The sequence below is a fragment of the Sarcophilus harrisii genome, chromosome 3, assembly GCF_902635505.1.
Source record: "Sarcophilus harrisii chromosome 3, mSarHar1.11, whole genome shotgun sequence".
Classification (NCBI taxonomy): Eukaryota; Metazoa; Chordata; class Mammalia; order Dasyuromorphia; family Dasyuridae; genus Sarcophilus; species Sarcophilus harrisii.
This window is the reverse complement of record NC_045428.1, coordinates 268,786,143-268,808,647: the sequence shown is the minus strand read 5'-3', so window position 1 is coordinate 268,808,647 and position 22,505 is coordinate 268,786,143. Positions and strand designations below refer to the sequence as shown.

General features: G+C 35.9%; 1 protein-coding gene across 8 annotated transcripts in view; it reads right to left on the bottom strand.

Moving 5' to 3' along the window:
- PCYT1B (phosphate cytidylyltransferase 1, choline, beta) overlaps nucleotides 1-22,505 on the bottom strand; it is a 106,981-nt gene that overhangs the window by 24,710 nt on the left and 59,766 nt on the right. For 6 of the 8 annotated variants that reach the window (XM_031959464.1, XM_031959467.1, XM_003763489.4 and 3 more), the window contains 2 exons: nucleotides 13,105-13,221; nucleotides 2,827-2,978 (listed from right to left, as the gene is read on the bottom strand). In XM_031959464.1, coding sequence (XP_031815324.1) covers nucleotides 2,827-2,978; nucleotides 13,105-13,221 — 269 coding nt within the window. The remainder of the gene's footprint in view (nucleotides 1-2,826; nucleotides 2,979-13,104; nucleotides 13,222-22,505) is intronic. The other 2 variants (XM_031959466.1, XM_031959468.1) reach the window with 1 other exon arrangement.

Sequence of the window (22,505 nt, the reverse complement as noted above, 5' to 3'; positions counted from 1 at the left end):
TAGTGTTTAATAAATATTTAACTATTGACTGACTATACTGATAGTTCCCAAATCTCTGCCTCCAGTTCTGTCCCTTTTCCAGCCTCACAGTTAATAATTGTCATAGTTCATATGTCTGTACCACATCTTGCTTTGTAAACCACTTTCACGTTCTTTTTCTCATTTGACCCTCATGACCCATCCTGGCTACAGGTATTATCATACCCATTTTAGAAATGAGGAAGCTGAGATTCAGAGAGATTAGGTGATTTGCACTTTGTTATACATATGGTGGGTGCAGAGAAAGGTAGAGGAAAATAATAAAATTTGGTCTTGTGATTTCTGACTTTTTGCATTATGTATCACCTCACTATCATTTCCATTCAATCTGTTAAAAATTTAATGTCTCTCTGTACTTTCTCCCCCTACCTTCTCTGTCAATGACACAATTATTCTTCCATATAATTAGAACTGGAATTTTGAAATCAAATTCAATAAATTGCTCTCCTTCATTTCCCTCATTTAGTCCCTGCATCACTAATCTCATTATATTTTCTCCATTTACCCCCTTCATCCACCCTTTTCCCAAATTTCCTTATTTCTGTTCCATCTCTCCAATTCATATAGGTTCATCTGTGCCACCTTTGATTCCTTAATAATAATAATAAGGCTTTACATTTTATAAAGTACTTTCCATACATAGTCACACTTAAACTTCACAATAGCTCTGAGATTGGTGAGGTATCATCTCAAACTTACTGGTGAGGAAACTGAGATTCACAGAAGATTTGCCCATTCAGTTAAGAGCTTTTAGTATTCTATCCACAACACCATACTCTAAATTTAAGGTTTTATTTGTTTGCTTACTTGCTTTCTGTAATCTATGAAAATCCTATTCATCTTTTAAGGCCCATTTCATGCTACCTCCTTCATGAAGGCTTTCTAAAGACTCTCTTCCTCTCACTCAATTCTCACCAAATGTGTCTGTACAAGAGAATGTGTTCTCTTGCTCCTCCAAACTCCCAAACTGCACCTTTACTAATGAAAGAAATGATTATTTGTCTCTTGTATTTAGTAACCAATTATTGAATCAGGACCAAAGTTTTTTTTTTTCCCTTTTCTACTTTTTCATTCAGAAATCAAATATTAAAAAAACCTTGTAGATTTTTCATGTAAACCTTGAATTGCAGGGTATTACTGAGAGGAAGACTCAAATCTGTTCAAAATATAAAATTAGATGAATTGAGGGATTCTATCTTATTGTGTTTACTCAGACAGGTCCAGGAAAATGTGGGTCGCCTTTTTGTCAGGTGGGTGATATGGATACAGATAATTTTCTTGGGGCAGCTAGGTAGTGCAGTGGATAGAGCACCAGCCCTGAAGTCAGAAGGACCTCAGTTCAAATCTGACCTCAGACACCTAATACTTCCTAGCTGTGTGACTCTGGGCCAGTCATTTCACCCCAATTGCCTCAGAAAAAACAAACAAAAAAAAATTTTCTTTGACCAGAACTAAGTGATCAAATCCTCATTAGAATACCCCATTCTCTCATTAACTATTAAACAATCAGGGTTGATTTCCACCCTCAGAAACACCCATTTTTCTAAGAACATATAAGTATTAAGTCCATAAGGGGTCTTTGCTCCAAGAGAGATACCCAAATGACCGTCCGTTTGTTAATAATATGCTAGCATTATTAATAAAATGATTAGTAATCCATAAATTCTATCTCTCAAACATTTTTACCTCACATTTCCTTCTTCGTTGACTTGGAAGCAACATGGCTTATTGGATAGAGGGCCAGATTTGAAGCCAGGTTCATACTGATGGTGTGTCCTCAGCAAATCACTCAACCTTTCAGTGTTCTGGGTGACTCTCTAAGATTACAAGCTTATAAATAATGTGTGTACAAGGGGGGTTTTCTCACCTGGGAGTTACCTGCAGTCACTGAGATCCCAGGGCCCATCTCAAAGCTTGTCATCTCTCTACTGGACCATAAGGCATTTTGCCCCCGGTGCAGTGAGTAGCTTGCATATATTAAGGCTTTAATCAGTTAAATGGAATGAAATTGAATATTTTGTGACTACAGCTGTCATTTAACACAACACAAATTGTTTTTCATACTCCATTTTTTTCTGGCTTCCTATTCAACTTTTACCCATCTTCAATATTTAGTTTTCAATCTGGCTTCTTTCATGTGATCTTCATTGGGTTCTGAATATTCACTGATCTGCCTCCTCTCCAAACTGCACCAACACAAATGAGCACACCAGTTACTTACACACTGCCTTGTACAGCTTACTTTTATTTTAAGTCTTAATTTTTTCTAACTAAGAATACAGTAAGCTCCTTGAGGTCAAGAACTATATCTTTTACTTTTAGTCTCCCATCATGCTGAGCATAGGCTGAGCTTGTAATTGTGTTAAATAAATACTCAGAGAAATAAAATAAAATAAAAACCCAGGATTGAAGAGAATCATTTTGTAGTTTTTGTTTTTCTTTCCTACTCACTGGAAAATTGTTTGATTTTTCTACTGTTACACATACATACTTTTCTGGTAACCAGTTTAAAAATAGAAAAATCACTCAAATGGAACTTAACCTTACTTTTTTTTAAATGTTAAGAGCTGGTGGGGGATGCAAACCATATAATTTTCTGATGTCCAAATGTCTCCCCTTTTCTCTCTGTTGAAGAAATCTGAGGTATATATATATATATATATATATATATATATATATATATATATATATATAAAAGTAGCTTTCAGGGATGCAAAGTCTTTTAGCATTAACTTGCCTTGCCAACTACTGGATTTCATGGAAAGGATGGGGAAGAATGAGCAATACCTTGTGTTTTTCTAAGAACTCTGGTGTGAGTGTCCATGGAGCATCTCTGATGACTTCATCTACGTATCGACAGTGCCTGAGAGCCTCATATCTCTCTGTTTCATTCATTACTGTGAAGCCTTTGAATTTGTGAGTGAGGTCATCACTGCAAACTGAAAACAAACAAGCAAAGTCAGTGAAGATGCTTACAACATCTAAGCTTTTGCCAGACTTAATCAGATGTCCTTGAAGAGGACTGATTTAGCCCCAAAAAAGTATGTGTGTGTGGGAGCATCACAGAACTGGAAGGGTTAGGATGATCAGCTTCAGCTCGCTTACAGCCACCCACAGTAATGGAAGATAAGAGCTGCAATCAATCGACTGATGAACCAGACATTTCATTTTAGCTATTAGATTCAACCTCATTTCCCATCAAACCTCCTACTGAAGTTATTATCCCAACTACCCATTCTCAGTTTCATAGCCTTTCACGTCCCCTGCCTACTGTCTTGAAAAATTGCTAATCATAAAAGAAAAAGGAAAAAAAAAAGAGAGATGGTCAGAGGAAGATAGAGTAGAAAGAAAAGGAGTGACTAATGCATGCCATGGATAATCAAGTCTTGAATCATGAAGAGCTAGCTGTAATTAGGTCCTGAGGTATATTCATATTCACACATATATGTATGAAGACACATATGTGATCTTTTTTTATGCTTTTTTTTTTTTTTACTATATTGCATGAAAGAGATATATCCAAATTGAAAAGCATGGTCCACAAACCGGAATGATCAAATTAGATTTCATTAAAGACTACAGAACAGAAAAAAAAGATACCCATGTTACAGCTTTGATTTTGATACAACTCTTTTAAGTCTTGCTCTGAGTTTCAACATCTGTAAAATGGGAATTGGAATGCTATTCTCCTAACAATCTTCATGCAAATAGTGGGAGATCATATTTGGATTAATCTTTAAAATAAAGAAATTATTAAAATACTGTTTTTCACATTATCCAAAGCCTAATTCTAGTAAAAAATGAAAATTTTTCTTCAGGTCTCTAGCACATTATGGAAAAGACTTATTATGAACAATTTTAGGGGCGGTCAGGCATAACAGATCAAGCACTGGACTTTGAGACAAAAAGATCTGGGATGCAATCAGACAATGCTAGTTAATATATTCTATCCTTCTGTTCATCTGCCAAATGGAGTCAGATGAAGGAGTGTTCCTTCTAAAAAACCCCAGTTCCATTTTATTCTAGTATATTCTTTCTATATTAGTGAAAAGTAAAACTCCTTTTGGTAGCTGGGATGACTTACAAGTGTTTCATTTCATCTCTAAATGTAACTCTGCTAACAGAGTGCTGCTGATGTTAGGTCTACTCCTAACAATGGACAAATCACTTAAACTCTTTGGGTTTCAAGTCTGGGTAAAATAGAGATAATGATAGCACTGGTCCCACAGAGTTATCCTGAGCCTTAATCAGTATAATGTCTATAAAGAGTTTTGCAAACTGTAAAATGCTTTGTCGAGGTGAGCTTTTAGCTCCCTGAGCTTGTTGACAGTAAGAACTTGAGATGAGCTTGGCACTTGAACCACAAAGCATTCCTAGCAGTGGTTCCACATTGTTTTGGCAACATCATATCTATGATTTTAAGAAAATCATGATGGTTACAAAACTCATAAAATATAGAATTTATGTTTTAGAAAAATAGGTACAAATATAATATAGAAATTACATTTTACAAAGTGCTTTTCTGACAATAACCCCACAAGATAATTGTATACATTTTTATATCATTCCCATTTTATTGACTAGAAAAGTAAGACTCAAAAGAGTTACAGGATTAAAACCCAGATGTCATGATTCTAAATTAGTTGTTTTATATTTTGTCAACATTGTTTTACCCTGTCTAAGTATATCTCATTTTATGGGTCTGTTAATTTCCAATTCTCTGCTCCTTTTGCTTGATTTTTGTTCTGGTTTTGTTTTTAATCTCTTTTTTTGGGGGGGGGAAGTTACATTTATCTTTCAAAGTAGCCTCAAATTCTTTTTGGAAGTAGATGTCCTTAATACATTAAAATTGGAGAGTTTTTGGTCTCTTAAAATTACCTCAACCTTCACTGGGATGTGTCAATTGACTCCAAATACCTTGTAGCATCAGTGATAAATGAAACAGTTCACTTCCAATTTTGGTCATTTCTGAGATAAGCTAAGCAGAGAGCTGGCAGTCCTAGCACAGTAGGGTTTACTTTATGGAGCTGTTATATAGGTAAGGTAAAATCCATACCGATGATGGTTTTTAAAGATGTCATTCGTTATTCTTTAATTGCTTTTTGTGTGACTCTTCATGATCCCATTTGGGGTTTTCCTGGCAAAGATACTGGAGTGGTTCGCCATTCCCTCCTCCAAAGATGCCGTGGGACATTATAAAAGCAGGGCCACTAACAGGGGCAACTATGACCAATAGGGTTCTTGCCTTCTGGTAGTATGACACTCATCCAGCTTTCCTCTTGAGCTTGAGCATCAGTTAATTTTCTTTTTGTGATCTTATTAAGATACTCATGCTTTAACGCAATGATGTTCAACTTCAAAATGAAAGTTTTGGGGCTAGTAAAATGTAGCTAAAAGGGGTAGGGAACAGAGCAGCATGTTCTAGGACACTCAGGCCTTGAAAGTGTTCTGCCCAGGCTGAACAAGAAGCCGGCTCTAATAGAGATCATGCAGTCCTCTAAAAGGAACAGACGTACTCACAGAGCTGTGTAAGCGTAGCCCTTAAGGAAAGCAGTTTTAGGGTTGATTAAAAAAAAAAAAGTGGCTATTTACAAGTAGGTAACAAGACCACTAGGTGGCAGTAATAGAGTGCCATATGATTTTACTAATTGCAATATGGATTTTTTAAAAGCAGAAATTCAAAATGGTGGAATCGTCTCTACTGTCTGAATAACTGTCTGAAAAACGGATTTTGTATAAAGTGTCCTTCCTTTGCAAAACATAGGGACACAAACTCAAAATTAAACTGCCACAAGTAACAGTTTGAAAGGGTTGCTTGATAAGTTGAGGCAGAAGTTATAAGGCTACCCACTTATATGAAAGAAGGACAAAATAAAAAGGAATTATCAGGCTATCCACTTAGATGGAAGGACAAAATAAAGAGGAAATGTGTGAAAAAACACAAATGTGTGTCATGTGGATACATGACATTTATCATGTAGATAAATGTAGAGTGTATCATTCTAAAGAGAGATGCAGGTGAACTTAGACCTGGAAGGAACATTCAAGGTCACCTGGTTCTCTCCCTTCATTTTACAGATGAGGAAACTAAGGTACTTGGATGAATCTTTGTGATTCAAAAGCCCTTCAATTACAAAATTATTCTGCCTTGACTTGAGGCATAAGTCTTAATCTTTTTTGTGTCATGGACCCCCTTTGACATTCTGGTCAGAATAATGTTTTTTAAATGATTAAAATAATATGTGCACTATCATATTCAAATAAAGATATATATATATATATATATATATTTTTTTTTTTCCTTTCAAGTTTACAACTCCCCTACAATATATCCATGAGATCCCTGGATCCCAGGTTAAAAACCTTTAATTTAAGATGATTAGTTTCAATTCAGTCTTACCCGTCTGTACTTCTCAGGAAATTGTACACAGGTGAGTGACAAGAGTTCAGTTTATGCGCTAGAGGCAAGTTTATTGTCTTCTCTATATATAAATGAGCTATTTAACCCTTCCCTCCTTTCTCTGGGGAAGGTCTGTCTATTTTTTTGCCAGGCAATTTTTCCTTTTATATTTCAACATCTCTATCTGGTAGGGACCACAATCCTTCAATTTTGCTGAAAACTCTTACATATACTTACAGGACTAACTAAAGTCAGTACAGCTCTAAACTTAAAACTGAACTAAAACTATTGGGATACCCTGTATCTCTGTCTCTCTTTGGTCTCTCTCTTTCTCTCTCACTATTCCTTTATCTGTTCCATCTATTCCTTTATCATCTATCTTCCTTTCATCTTTCTGTCTATATGTATAAATATAATATGTGTATATATACACATGTGGTATTTTATAAAAGTACATAAGCTATTATCACATGACCAAACCATCTCTTTTTCTATTTGACCTTGTCTTTGGATAATGTCTTTTGGAGCTCTACTCACATATGAATCCTCATTTGTAATGTGTTACACATGGAGAAAAAGGTGAAGAACTGAGGAGATTAGAAAACTAAGTAGGAGTGGGAATTGAGTGAACACATTGACTCCATCTTGTGACTCAGTTCTGTAGCTAGCTCAGTTCCCTTTCTATTTAATTATGAGCTTAGTCCAATTTCTATTCTGTGAGAAAAAAAAAAACTTTATTCAGTTGTGGGAATTGTGGGAAAGCTTTATTGCATTTTTTTGAACCTAGCTTTGTATGGCTGGGAAGAAGGACCACTCTGATTGTTGCTTAGAGAGCCTTAACTAAGGACCCAGATTATGATGATGAGAAGATTGATGCAAGTAGTTTTCTCACAATTATACATCCCAAGTAACTCCTATGTCTTATCTGAAAATTGGCACCATACTGATCCATCAGTTATTGTTTCTCATCTTCCTTTGTTTATAAGGAGAATGAGAGGAATGGAACACCACTTTTTTTTTTTTTTTTAATTTCAGGGAATTGCACTTGCTCTCTCTCCTCCCAAATTGAAAGTCTCTAATCTATCCTCCCAATAAAAAATGAAATTATTCTAGTTAATTTTTAATTAATTGGTCTGATTTGATTATTTTTAATGCATACCAGTCTGTCTCTCCCTGAATTCAGGGTCCAGGGCCAAAGCTGAGGAATGCTACTGGTCCCAATTTGTGGGGCAGTTGGCAAATATTGCTTAAGAAATTGATAAGTGTATAAGCTCCAACTTTTGTTTCCTCAGTCATTTGATCTTTAAACTGCCACAGAGGGCACATCTGCCTAAGCTTGGTACTAGAGTATCCTTGTTGAATATTCTGTCTATACTATCTATGCAAGTAAACTTTTATCTTATTTTAATTGCTTTTAACTGTTGGAATGACCTATAAACCCAAACTAACAGGCCTAAGGAGAAAGCACTCTGAGATGCTCCTCAAAAAGGCAAAGATTTGGTAGAATTGGTTTCATCATGAACTCAAAGGGAACAAGAAATATAATTTTATGGGACAGTTAGTCATCAACTTTGCATGATGACGATAATGAGCATAAGCAGAGATGATCATGAAGATAATTGCAACTTGCCTAACATCTGTTTTAGAAGATAATAGCAGATGACACACAGCATGTGTTTACAAAACACTTTACATGCATTATCTCATTTGAGCTTTATCACAACCCTGTGAGATTGCCTATTCCTATTTTATAGATGGGAAATTGAAGTTCAGATGGTTGTCTATAATCAGAAAGGAGATTTATGCCCATATCTTCTGATTCCTGGGTATCTAGGTTGAACAATGGATTGAGTGCTCTCCTTAAGCCAGAAATACCCAAGTTCAAATCTGGCCTCAGACACTTACTAGCTATGTGACCCTGGGCAAGTCACTTAGCCCTATTTGCCTCAGTTTCCTCACTCATCAAATGACTTGGAGAAGGAAATGGCAAACCATTCCAGTGTCTTCGCCAAGAAAACCTAAATGGGGTCATTGGGAGGCAATACTGAAATATCTGAACAACAACAAACCCTGCTGACTCCAAATCTAGCCTAGCATCCTTTCTACTGCATTATGTTAAAGGAGGAGAGAATTTTTATAAAGAATTTAATGAGAGTCCCTAAACTATGTCAATACATGCTTGATATTCAATGACTCAAAGGAGAAAATAGATAGTAGTTAAAATGGCAAGAATTATACTTAAAAATGTGATTGAAGAACAAGAAATAAAAGACATTGATGATCTCCCAAAGTATTATTGATCCCCGTGACCTGAACTCCACATATGACCAAACTATCTTTATATCAACCCTCTTCCTACTATCTGGTACCCCTAAATACTCCAGGGGAAGTTCCCAAACCATGAGCTTTCACTCTTCTCAGCTGATTCCCAAATAAGTGGAAATGTCCAATTTCAAATCATTACTCCTATAAATTAACAATAGCTTGGTAGAAACTTCTGGAGCTTTCTCTCTGCTAGCATATTCTTTAAGAGCCCAGATCAATCTCCATGCTATAAGGCATTAGGAGAAGATACATATATACACATCTATATCTATCTATATATACACATGCATAGGTATGTTTGTATACATATGCACATATCACTATGTTGGTGGTTTGGGTAAGCTTCTATGGCATTTATGTTTTATATATATATTATATGTAAAACATATATATTTATTTATATAAAATATTATGTGTATATATATATATATATATATACTGAGAGAGAGAGAAAGAGAGGAGGAACATACCAAGAGAAATATCATGACATGATACACATTGTACTGGGCTTAAAGTTAGAAAGTCCTGATTTCAAATCTTGCCTCTAAGCTTTAATGGCTGAGTGACTCACAAAAATTGTGCACTAAACAGTATTTATCTATTCTGTTCCTCATGATTACTCAGTCTTTTCACACTGAGACTCCAGAGACCCTGTGCTGAAGTTGAGAACAACATAACAATCTGCCATGAGTCATTTAAATATTTTATGGGTCCATGGTATGATTTATCTGGGAAACACAGCTGCATAGTATCTAATAAGTGTCTGAGACCAGATTTGAACTCGGGAAAATAAATCTGTCTTAATCCAGACCTGGCTCTTCATACAATATGGCAACACCTAGTTGTTCCTTTTATAGGACTTAGGGTCCAGCTATCATTGCCTTTCTGCCTCTTAAAAAGAAGATCGAACATAATTATTTCTTGTGTTTTATCTTCATAACAATTTTGTCTCATTTCCCTACTTTCCCTTTTCTCAAGCAACCTTTCCACCTATTCATTTTCTTAAGAAATGTATTAAATAGTGACCTTTTCCTTTTCTACATCATAATATATTTTTAAGCACAGAAAAGTCAAGTCAAAAGTCTTTTCTCTAGAAAACTAGAGCTCATAATAAATAAAGTTTCCTCTATTTCTAGACTCCCTACTAATTCCAGGAAGTAAGTCATGAAAATAACCAGGGATTTTTAATGACCCAAGTTTATTGAGACATCATCTGGCCCAACTTGAAAGAAGGCAGTTGTTTTTGTCTTTCCCTCTTATACTTCTTGCTGTTTACCCAAAGAAGAGGAAAGTCTTTTATCTATCTACTATGTTCAAATATGCTCTTTACTATTCTAATACTCCCTAGAGAAAGTGGCTACAGAATTTACACAATGGGCTGAACCCATTCAATCCTACCACTCAAGAGAGGAACTAAAGCAAGGTTAACAAGGAAGGCTTTTTGATAATAAAGAATACCAAGACCCCAGGGACAGGATCAGGGGAGCAGGCAGAGTTAAGCTGAAGAATATTGCTATGTCTAAGTGACTTAATAGTTTCTGTGTTTCTTTAAGGTATCATGTATTTCTAATCTAGTTGATTAGTAAAACTTTTTCATTCTCAATTTGTCTTCAGTGAATACTTGGATCCAGAGAAAAGCACTGATGGGATTTCACTATTCCCCAGGACAGCAGAATAGTGATATGATTCTTCTGATCCTTGATTCAAAAGCTTTAATGGCTCCTCACCATCACTAGAATGCTTTTGGTTGGCATTTAAAAAGTCTTTTCCAATTTGTCTTCAACTGATTATAACCCACCTTTTAAAGTTTCATTAAAAGATTTGGATAAGGAACAAAGAGAGCTGATTTTTTGGGGGTAGAAATGGCTATTTTTTGGGGGGAGGAGGCTAAAGTTGGCTGTCCCCTTTCCAGTGTTCTCCAACCTCCAAGGAGATTTTGGAGTTGACCTGAAGGCAAACTGCAAAGAATTACTGATCCTGACCTTGGGAAAGGAGACTTGTGGTCAGGAGAGGTCAATATGGAAGCCAAGTACACAAAAAATGAGGAAGCAAAAAGGAAGGAACAGAGCAAATAGGAAGTTACAGGTGATTGTAGAGTCCTGAGTCAAGGCAGTAAGGATGCTGCAAATTTAAATGAAATCCTGGACAAATCATATACTCTTAATCCAAATGGTTGGGGGAAAAGGACTGGTGATTTAAATTACTTTCCCCTCTCTCCTTCCCCAAATAGGGGATGGAATGTAAGATAGGTCACTTAATTATTTTCTATGCTCACTGTCAACTTCCCTCCCATATTAGGAGGCATTTACCTTTGTTTTAAAAGTTTACTTGGCTTTTTAAGTAGACAAATGCAAAAAACCTATTGATCCGTAAAAGGGCTCAAACATGGATGTACTCTAAGAAAGTTTCACAAAAAGTTTGGGGAGAGAAAGAGAGAGAGAGAGAGAGAGAGAGAGAGAGAGAGAGAGAGAGAGAGAGAAAGATCTTTTATTTTAGAGAAATAAAAATTCTTGCATTGACTGAACTTGGGGATTCAGGAACTACTTTTGAAAAGTTCAACAAAATGGATAAATAATATTGAATTGTATAGCCCAAATCTGGGATTCAGATACCTGTAGAGAGGAAACTGTAAGTATGAGAACAAGAACTACAAGAGAAAAAAAGCATCATCCCTTCCTTTGTATCATCCCTTCAACAACTTTGCTGCTGGCCTGGCTTTTAAAAGCCAAGACATGACATGAAGGAAAAAGGAAGTTACTTGAAAAGGGAAACTCACATCCCTAAAAGACCAGATGGGTGGTATAGTGGATAGAGTCTGGTCCTGGAATGGGGAAGATTCATCTTCCTGAGTTCAAGTCTGGCTTCAGACACTTACTAGCTGTGGGACTCTGAATAAGTCCCTTTATTCTGTTTGTCTTAGTTTCCTCATTTGTAAAAATGAGCTAGAGAAGGAAAAGGCAAACCATCCTAGTATTTTTGCCAAGAAAACCCCAAATGGAGTCACAAAAAGTCAGCCATGGTGAAAAACTACTGAGCAGCAACAACCACCACCATGAATAAAGAGAGGGACCCGGATGTATGAGCATGCTGAATGAGCATCCTTGGATGATTAACAGTACAGCTTGCCTGGCTCTCCCACAGCACCTGCAGTCTCCACTGTTCTAGACATTTCACTTGATTCCTCATGTATTTTATTTTGTTCCAGTCCAACTGATCTGTTTGCTGTCTCTCCCATGCAACGTTCCTCCATCAGTCTCTATACCTCTGCCTGAGCTGGCCCCCAAATTTGGACTGTTCCTTCTCCTCACTTTTACCTCTTGTAATCTGTAGTTACAGCCAAAGCTCAGACTCAGATCCTTTCCTAATTCCCTGAGTGGTTAATCCTTCCCTCAAATTACCTTGCATATAATTTGTCTTTATTTGTTTGTGTACATATTATTCTTCTCAAGTAGAGTGTAAGCTTCCAGGGAGCAAGAACTGTTTCATTTTTGCTTTTGTAACCTCAGTGCCTAGCTTATGGTAGGTGTTGAATTAAGAGCACCGAAAAGGTCTTAATAAGAGCATGCGTTTAAAATTAACAGCACATGTCCTTTGAGGAAAGTATGTTAGGACTTAGTAATAGAGGTTCTTTCTCACCCTCCCACCTAGTTATTCATACTGGCCCTACATACAATATGTAAATCTCTTTTTTTGACATACTTTGCATAAATACGCAATTGAATCATTCAAGCTTTTATTAAATTCCCACTTTACTCATAGTCCTATAGTAAATGTGTATAAAAAACAGAGATCATGTTTGTCCACGGTCATTCTGATTTTTCTTAGTGTTTCCTATGTAAAAAATAGGAATAAAATTATTTTGCCCTAAATCCTCTGAGAAATATAAGATTATATCTACTAAATGATTGAATTTCATGGAGAAAGGTACTATGGAAAGCCCAGTTATCCTTGGAGTTCTTATCGTTCCAGGGCACTGAGAATAGGTGGTATCAACTTCCATGCTCTTTCTATTACTGGATGATATTTTTGGGGAAAGCAATTGGGGTTAAATGACTTGCTCAGAGTCACACAGCTTGTAAGGCTCTGTGCGTGGATTTGAACTCAATTCCTCCTGATTCCAAAGAGTCACTGTATCTCCTAGCTTCCACTAACTGATTTTTATTTAAGCTATTTTTTTTTCAGAGATTAAACAAAAGAACACAGGCAAATTAGAAATTATTGCCATCACTTTTCAGTCTGAATTGAAAACATAACAATATTTTATTTATTTTACTTTGATGGCAGACAGAAGATCCATTTCGGAACTGGATAAAGGAATGAAGGGGAAATTCAGGTCTTACCTCCTACCAGCAAGTAGCTGTTGGGAAACAGTGTTTTAGCTTGCATAAGTGCTCTAGCATGGCCAGAATGGAAGAGGTCGAATATTCCATCTGCATACACTCTAACAGGTCTGTCAACTATGAACAAAAGAAAACACAGTCATCAGAAAGGGGGGAAAAATAACATTTATGAGTCAAGTCAGTCAATAAATATTTATTAAGTACCTACTATATATGCCAGGCACTGTGCTTAGTGCTGGGAATATAGATAGAAAAAGGAAACAGTTCTTGCCCCTCAAAAGAGCTCATAATTTAATGGAGGGAAGATAATATCCAAAAGGAAGCTGAAATATGGGGACCAGGGAAGGAAGGTAACCTGCGCAGGGACATGATGAGGGAGATGTCCAGAAGAGTGTAACCAGGTGAGAGATGAAGAGATGATGGATTTAGCCTTCCTTAAACAGAAGTTCTTTTCCACTAATCTCCTCCAATCAGAGGGGCTCTGGATGCAGAGAAGGTCCTGAAGAAGTGTGACTTCCAGGACTGAAATGATCTTAAAAGATGAACTCTCCTTAAATGGATGGCTCCCACATGCACAGTTTTACACCTTTATAAAGGTCTTAGAGCACTACACTTGGAAATAAGGATGACTCATTTTCCCCCGAGTTCAAATCTAACTTACTATGTCAGCCTGGACAATGAGCTGGAGAAGGAAATGGAATACCCCTTTTAATGTCCTTTAGTGTCTTTGCCAAGAAAATGCCAGATGGGGTCATGGAGAGTTGGATCACTGAAATGAGTGAACGGCGATAAAAGGCTTACTTGAACAAGGTATAACATCTATCCTTATTTTCCAATTTAAATAGTATTTTGGCTTTCTGCAAAAATTTAGAGTCGCATTATAAACAGCACAGGAGAGAGCAAAATGAAAACACACATTTTTTAGTAAGCATGAGAGAGGCAATGTGGGACTGTGGAAAAATTATTGGCTCTGGGGTCAAGGGTATCCATTCCAGCTTTAGCTCTATGATTTTATATCAAAGAACAATATGTTTCTGTCCTCATTTTGATCATTTTTCATAGTTGTAGATAATCTTTTATAGCTCAGAACTGAGGCAAGGAAGAGGGCAAGGTTGGAGCTGAAATGAAAGGAGCCATTTGGTAATCAGGAATAGTTTCCAAAGTCCAAGCCCTTCTGTCCAGTGCTCACTGGTCTCACTTTTCTTGGATTACTCCTGTCCGCTTCAGTTTGTACCTGAACAGGAATAAGCCATTTCCTAGAAGATCCAGGAACAGGAAGGAAGGAAGCCAGATGATAGAACTATTCTCAAAAGAACAATGTCATCTCCAAGTTAATGATGTGATAGTTGTAGACTATATAATTCTTTCTAGATGCAAAACAATTTAATTAATTTGAAACACAAGGGATAAAAGAAAAGAATGCTGAATTAACTAGATTCACACTGTTCGATATCTTTTAAGAGCAAATCACAGAGGATCAAGTCAGCTGGGGGAATAGCAGTTACTTCAGATTAAACACTATTTTGAAGAAACACATATTGGCTTCACATGATTTTCCTGTACTCCTAAATTAGTCTTTGAAAATAGAAATTACTTTGCAGTGTAGCAAAGCACCCTTGATTCCAATAAGCTTATTCATTTTGACTTTAATGAAAGACTGCTTGCTATAACATACATATACACATATATCTTGGGAGAAAGGAAATTAAAATTAGTCAGGATTTAAGTTTTTACTATTGATTGAAGGTCATCGAGATAAATTAATCCAAGAAGCAGGGAATGCGAGACAGCAGAACAATGTATATAAAGATATATGTGTAAAGCCACATCCTAAATTAGAATAGGGAATCTTAGTCTCTTTTGAATGATAATAAGCTGTCATTGTTAATTTAATTTTATATACTAAAACCTAAAATTGTACAATGTGTGTTCATGTCTTATGTCAAAGTGAATTTAAATATTTTGAAAAATCTATAATGTCCTTTTGGATAAATAAGAAGTCTTTGTTATATCATGTAACCAGGATTAATAATCTCAGCACCAACCAGAGTTTCTCAAATCTGATAGTCTGGTTTACAGACAATGAGAAAAGAAATATAATAGGATACATGAAATTCTTTCCACCTTCAAACTGGCATTATCAAAAAAGAAGTTGCAGCTAATTCTTGCATATCTACAATGATTATAGATATTAATTAAGTATTCCAGCTAATCTGGAACAACCATATTTGGTATATAATAAAATGTACTTGATTCCAAATAATATTGATTACAATTTCTTATTTCTTTGATTCCATGAGTATTTTAGGATCCTCCTATTCTTAAGGGTCAGTAACCCCAATTCATGAAACACGAAAAAGAAATCAGTTTATTTCAGCTTTCTGATTCATTGGATCTTATATAAACAGCAATTATGGGTAAGGGATTATGTTGAGTAATGTATAAATCTTTGCATATTAGGTCTTTGCTTCATTTAAATATCCTGGAATCTAAGAATATAATAAGAAAAACAGAAAATTGTACAAATACTAACTAAATGGATACATTAAAATATTTACATTCTATAGAAGTGTAAGAGGGAGTTTTCTTCCCTGTCTCATCTTGCCAAGATGGTTGTCTAAACAGAAAACCTATTCTAGCAAAACTTTGAAGTTCATAATAAAGAATAATGATCAAGAAATCCAATGAAAAACTGCAGTAAATGATATCATCGAAGGCACTCCTCACAAATAATGAGAAAGGGTCACCTTGAACAAAGCTAGCACAGGTTCATCCAGAGATTGCTCTCATGTTCATTCCAGGCTCTGAGTTCAGAGGTAGCAAGAACCATTTCTTTGGTTTTCCCCAAAGAAGTCTTATAATGGGGACATGAGAGGTCCTATACTAGCGTGAGGATGACCTTAAGCTGACTTGGGGCTACACTGCCTAAACTACAACAGCTTTGCTATAAAGGGATCTGAGGTCTGTAAAGGACCCTGAATATTTAGCATTTTGAATTTCAAAGATCCAAGAGGAACCTAACCTCAGAAGGTAGAAGTCAGCACAAGAATTTAGGAAATAATAAAATCAAACAGCACCCCTCCCATCTCACCCAACACTGAAAATTATATCAAGATTTAGGATCTCACTCTGGCACAAAGCCATAATTCAGGAACTAAAGCTGATGAAAAGATCAACTGGTATTTAAAGTATTATAAATCTAACGGTTAATTAGAGATTCAAAAGAAAAGATGGATTGTATACAGGAACTACACAAGTACCCAGAGGAAATGAAGCAAAAGAATAAAAAAAGAAGAAAAAAGCTCTTGTGGAGAGAACTGGAAAGATAATAAGGAGCTGGATATTAAGAAGAAAAATTGTCTGTGTCAGTTACTTAAGAAACATTTATAATTAAAAAAAAGTCTCAACCCTATTTCAAGAAAATATAAATCAACTATGTCTAAATCTATTAGAACAAAAGGCCAAGTAAAAAAAAAAAAAAATCCACCAATCACCTCATGAAAGGAGTCCCATAAGGAAAGGTCCTTGTAATGTCATAATCAAGCTCCAGAATTCATTTATCTAGGGGGAAATACTGCAAACATCTAGAAAGGATCAGTTCAAGTACCAACCAATTACAGTGAGGATTATACAAAGCCTCAAGGCTTCTACTTAAAACCCAAGAAAGCCTTGGAAAATGATATTTAAAAGAACAAAACCAACAATAGAACAACCAAGAATAGTTTACTCTGGAAAATTGAGTATAATCCTATTGAAGGGGGGAAAAGGATTTTAATGGATAAGACTTTTATCTGGGTGAAAAGATCAGAGCTGAACTTTGAAATACAAACATAAGGATCAAGAGAATCCTAGAAAGATAAATTTATTTAAACAATTGGAAAGAAAGCTATGATGATGTAGTACTAGCATTTTTAATGGAGAAAGAAGAAATGTGTCTTCATAACTTTACTATATTCAAAATGTATTGAAGGAATTAAATGATATAGGAATCTCAAAGGTAGAGAAATTCTATTCTGAGGGCAAAAGGAAGGATAAACTAGTGTATAAAGCAAGAAGAGGGATTAAAATTTGCTATTTCTCTTACTTGGGGTGCATGAATAAAAATACATAAGATCAACTTCACTTACAAATAAAATAAGCAAAGGAGAGTCAAGAAGGTTTTTTCCTTTCTTTTTGTCTTTTAATTTCAGGGGACATTTGAAGGGATGATATTAATAGAGATGACCCCCAAAAAAGACCCATTGTTTAAATGCTCAGATGAGAATAGAAGGAAGCAAAGATAAGCAGGATGGTTTTTAAAGTAATATGCAAAATTTATCATTTATATACACACAACCATACATACATACACACACACACACAATTATACATGCAGAATGAAACAGATTCATGGTTTCATAGAGAACCTTCTTTTTGTTTTCTGCTATTCATACAGAAAAGCTCCTTTTGTGGTGCTTCATTTAACATTAGAAAATAAATTTTAAAAGGAAGATAGTCATACACAAATAGGCTTTAATGTATAAACATAATATGTCTACATCCAATGTCCTTTTATCAGATATAAACTTCTTTAATTGGATCAAGAATCTACCCATCACTGGCTGATCAAAAAAAAAAGTCCCATCCCTGATGCATTTAAATAGTTTTGCAGTATATGCATCCTACACGTGTACCTCACTTCTATCATTATACTCTAAGTTTGAGTCTTCTGTCTCAAAGAATATTGTGTGTGTTTGTAGGTCATTGTGCCCTTTATTTTTTTTTTAGGAGGAGAGAATAAATTCCAACTGTTATTACTATATCATCTTGGTAAATGCCTTTGCTAAAAGCCAATTTAACTTACTGACTGATTGTTAATCGGATATACACAGTGGAAGCTGGAGAACTACAGTAATAGGAAAAGTCATCCACAAGGTTAACCCTAGAACTCCAGGTTGTGGTCACCTTCTGGTAACCCAGTTCATATGTGAAAGTGTAATTTTGAGGAATAACCTAGAAAGAGTGTTGCATAAGGATTGTCACAAATCTAGATATCTGTAAAATTTCTTTAAAATTTATTTTTATAAATGAAGAATCCTATTGATAGTTGATAATTACAAAGAGTGAATGTATTGAATATACAATCCATAACATTTCTAATGCTATTCTTTCTCCCTTTCCCCTTTTTTCTTTTCTCCTACCTTTCATATCTTCCTTCTGATAGTTTTTCTCAACTACCTTGTCTACAATGCTATAACCTATTTAAAGATTTTAAAACTGGGAAGGTCTTTAGAAGACCTTCATATCTCTTCATGGTAGGTATGTTCTCATGTTAGTGATAATATTGAAATCCCCCTAGGTGAACTGGATTCTCCAAGGTCAAGTGGCAGAGTGGAGATTCTTACCTAGATCCTTTGCCTCCATCCACATCCAACACTTGGGTCATTTCATTCATGTTCTCTTTCCTCCTCTACTTATATGTCAATGGATCTATTATCTCATTAATGGAGGTATTCCCTCCAAAACAGTCCACCCCACAACATTTCGCTATTCCCATAGAACTGTTTCAAAAAAAATCTACTCAATATGGTAGTGTTCTTCATCCAGGGTTTTTTGTTTTTGTTTTTTTGATATTTCTTGAGTAGCAGGGCTGGATTCAGACTTGAAGTCAATAGCTACATAAAAACCCTCTTATTATGTTTTTTTTTGGGGGGGGGGGCACTTGGGTTTAAGTGACTTTCCCAGGGTCACACAACTAGTACATATTAAGTGTCTGAGACTGGATTTGAAATCAGGCCCTCCTGACTTCAGGGCTGGTGTTCTAGCCACTGGGCCATCTAGCTGCCCTGAACCACCTCCTTTACTAATTATGCATTTCCCATATGGAAAATGCCATTTCTTACAGGAAAGTGATGGTTGATAATATATTCAATCTGTTTATGTCTGCAGGTGTCCTAACAATACCTCCCCACCCCATCCATCTAAGTTATTCTAGTTTTTTCCTAAAGGTATTGCTATCAAAGAGCAGCTAGATGGTCCAACAGATCAAGTATCAAGCTTACAGTCAAGAAGACTCATCTTCCTAAGTTCAAATTTTTCTCAGGCACTTACAAGCTGTATGAACCTAAGCAAATGACTTAACTGTGTCTGCCTCCGTTTCCTCATCTGTAAAATGAGAGGAAAATGGCCTTTCTCTTTGCCAAGAAAACCCCGAATGGGGTCATGAAGAGTCAGACATGGCTGAAAATTAATGAACAACAACATCAATATCATCCTCTAGGCTTACGCTCATATTTCTCCCTCATTGTCCGAGTATAGAATGACCACAAGGAAATCCAGTAGTGCTCTGATTTTTGGTTTTTGAAAATCCAATGGGTAACTCACCTAAGCAAGGAAATTTCATTCAAATAAATAAGCTTGGTTGAATATTACTCATCTTTGCCTCAATAAATCCCTTTTAGTTAAATCTAAAAAACAACTAGTGTCTTATTCTGCAACAAGAAAGAGCAAGGCCTAAAGGACCAGGGGACTGGCCAGAGTCAAGGCCAGCCTAGGTTATCAGGTCATCCCCAATTCTCCCACTTTAGAGATAAAGCTTTTATAAAGAAGAAAGAACATCTGTGGATTAGCATCTATTGGATTCTTCAAGGTTATTAGGGCAGGTTCATTTCTGGGGTTGCCCAATTTCAGAGATGCAATGTCTTAGGGCTTTCAGGTTGATTGCTTCCTTTTCCATTTTGCTTCCTCCTCTCTTGATGTGGGGCATCCCTGATGCTGCCCCTCACTTTGGACTGTCCTGAGGCCTCCAGGCTAAAGTATCTGAGGCCATGAGAATCTAGAGGTCTCCCAGGGCCGGGCCTGTGGTACCGGAGCTCCTCTGTCTGGACATCCCCTACTTGGCACCCATAGATTTTGAAGTATCCCCTTTTTTCTTTCTAGACAGGATGAAAGTAGACACTATAGTTTTTTTTTTTCTATTTCCTTTTTTTTTTTTTTTTTAAATTTCCTAAGAATTATACAGTCTGAAGCTCTTTTGTTTTATTTTCCTCTGGAGTATGCAAGTGAGAATTTGGTTAGTCTATTCCATTTTATACTGTCATTTTGACCAGAAGTCCCCTCTATTAGATTTTAACTTATCCAAGGTCAGGAACACTTTTTTTTTTTTTTAAATTCCCCAGAGTACTATAACTATGCTTTGCATAGATTGGGACCTCTACAGGTATGAATTAAATACCTATGTGTAAGAATAGAATATTCTTTTTAGGCTCTGACAGTACCTACCAAGCCCTTTTTTGAGCTGTTAGTGAGAGGAGTCTAATATGGACTTAGGGGTAAGGTTATACCAGTTTTGATTTTTTTTTTCTTTCTGTAGTACGTTCCTTTTGTAGTAAAATTTTGCCCAGAATGCAACAAAGATAATTTATCTTTATCTGGAAACAAAACCCCTTGTAAAAGTACAGATGTTAACAAATAAGGTTTAAAGAGACTCGGAAACATCTGAGTGTTTCAATGAGAGTTCATCTGGCAGCTACGGGGTGGGTGAAAGAAGGAAAAAGCTGGTTTATTGTCCCACAGAGAAGCAGACAGATGCATCCAGGCAAACAGCAAATTCTGTATGAGTAAAATGGGCTGATGAGTTAGAAAAGGTTCCCACTGCTCATGATTCTATTCAATTCAGGGTAGCAACACACGCTCACCACTGGTGTACATTCACCTTTCTCCTCTCCATTCAGAACAAATCTCTTATGATCCTTCAGGTCCTCCTTCCATGTTTAAAAAAAAAAAAAAAAAGATATTTCCAACCAGCCCTTTGCTGATAAGGAGCTACACCTATAATATCTACGGGGAACTTTCAATGCTAAGTGTTGGTCCTCTTTTGTGGAATTTACCTAGGAGGGTTTTTACTATTTTTTGATAGTGATATTTCCTTTTTTTTTTCTTTGTGAGGCAAATGAGATTAAGTGACTTGCCTAGAGTCACATAGGTAGGAAGTGTTAAGTGTCTGAGGCTGAATTTGAACTCCTGACTCTTAAGGCAGGGGGGCTCTATCTACTGTGCCATCTAGCTGCCCCTGATAGTGATATTTCTAATCCAATTCCTGAAAATTATAAAACCCATTCAAAAATTAATTTTGTTCTTCTTTTCCTCAATGTCTTTTCCCCCCATTGAATATGTACTGATTTTGCTAGGCTTACTGCCAAACAATTGCTACAACAAGAACATTTCTAAAATATTTCACATCTATTGTTATTTTTGAATTATATTTCAATTTTCTAAGGTATGGGGAAGGTAGATAAGATCTCGGGTGAGATAGCTATTGAGAGGAATTCTGGACATCTGAGGCATGGGGTAACTGGGAAACATGGGAAGGGGACAGAAGTAATGCTGATTTTTTTTTTTTTAGGGTATCATTAAATATTTTTAGAAACAATTAGATCATACATTTATCAATGACAAAAAAATCCTTAATGTGTCTAAGTTTGTCCATTAGCAAAGTTTACCAAATAGACATTCTATTTCTATTATTGTCACACTAACAACTACTTCTTGCTCTTAAAGCAATTAGTCTGAATTTGAAGAATGGGGAAGACTAGGGTCATCCACCAGCACATCTAATGAAGTTTACTAGTATTATTAGTGACAATGGGTATCAAGTCCTGAGAGTTATGGATCATTCATATACTAAAGACTAGACCATGAGTCTATTGTAAACAATACAACATACTAAAAAAAAATCAATTAATCAATCAAGAAGCATTTATTAAGTCCTTGCTATGTGCCAGGTATTATGCTAAATATTAGGAATACGTTAGGAACAAAACAAAAAGAGTTTCTGTCATCAAAGAGCTTATATTCAAATATGAGAGACTATATATAAATATATGTATAAAATGTATGTATATTTTCAAAACTATAAGTATATGTATATGTATAAATGTATGTATATTTTCAAAATACAAAGAATAGCTGAAAGCAAACCTTAGAGGGAATAACTGTTGGGGGCTGGGGGGGGAGACAAGGAAAGGTCTCCTGTAAAAGGTAACAGTCTTAAATTCTTAAAGCAGTCTTTTTTTTTCCCCTTTTTTTCTTTCTTTTCTTTCTTTCTTTTTTTTTTTTTTTTTTTTTGCTAAGGCAATTGAGGTTAAGTGACTTGCCCAAGGTCACACAGCTAGGAAGTATTAAGTGTCAGAGACCAGATTTAAACTCAGGTCCTCCTGACTTCAGGGCTGGTGCTTTATACACTGCGCTAACTAGCTGCCCCCTTAAAGCAGTCTTAAAGGAAACCAAGAATTCCAAGAGATGGATAAGAAAAGTTAGCATCCTATGCATGGGGGAAATATATTACAGAATCATGGAAACAGAAGCTAGAGTGCCCTAAAAGACATTGTAGCTGTTTTTACATATTTTTCCTTCTCCCACTC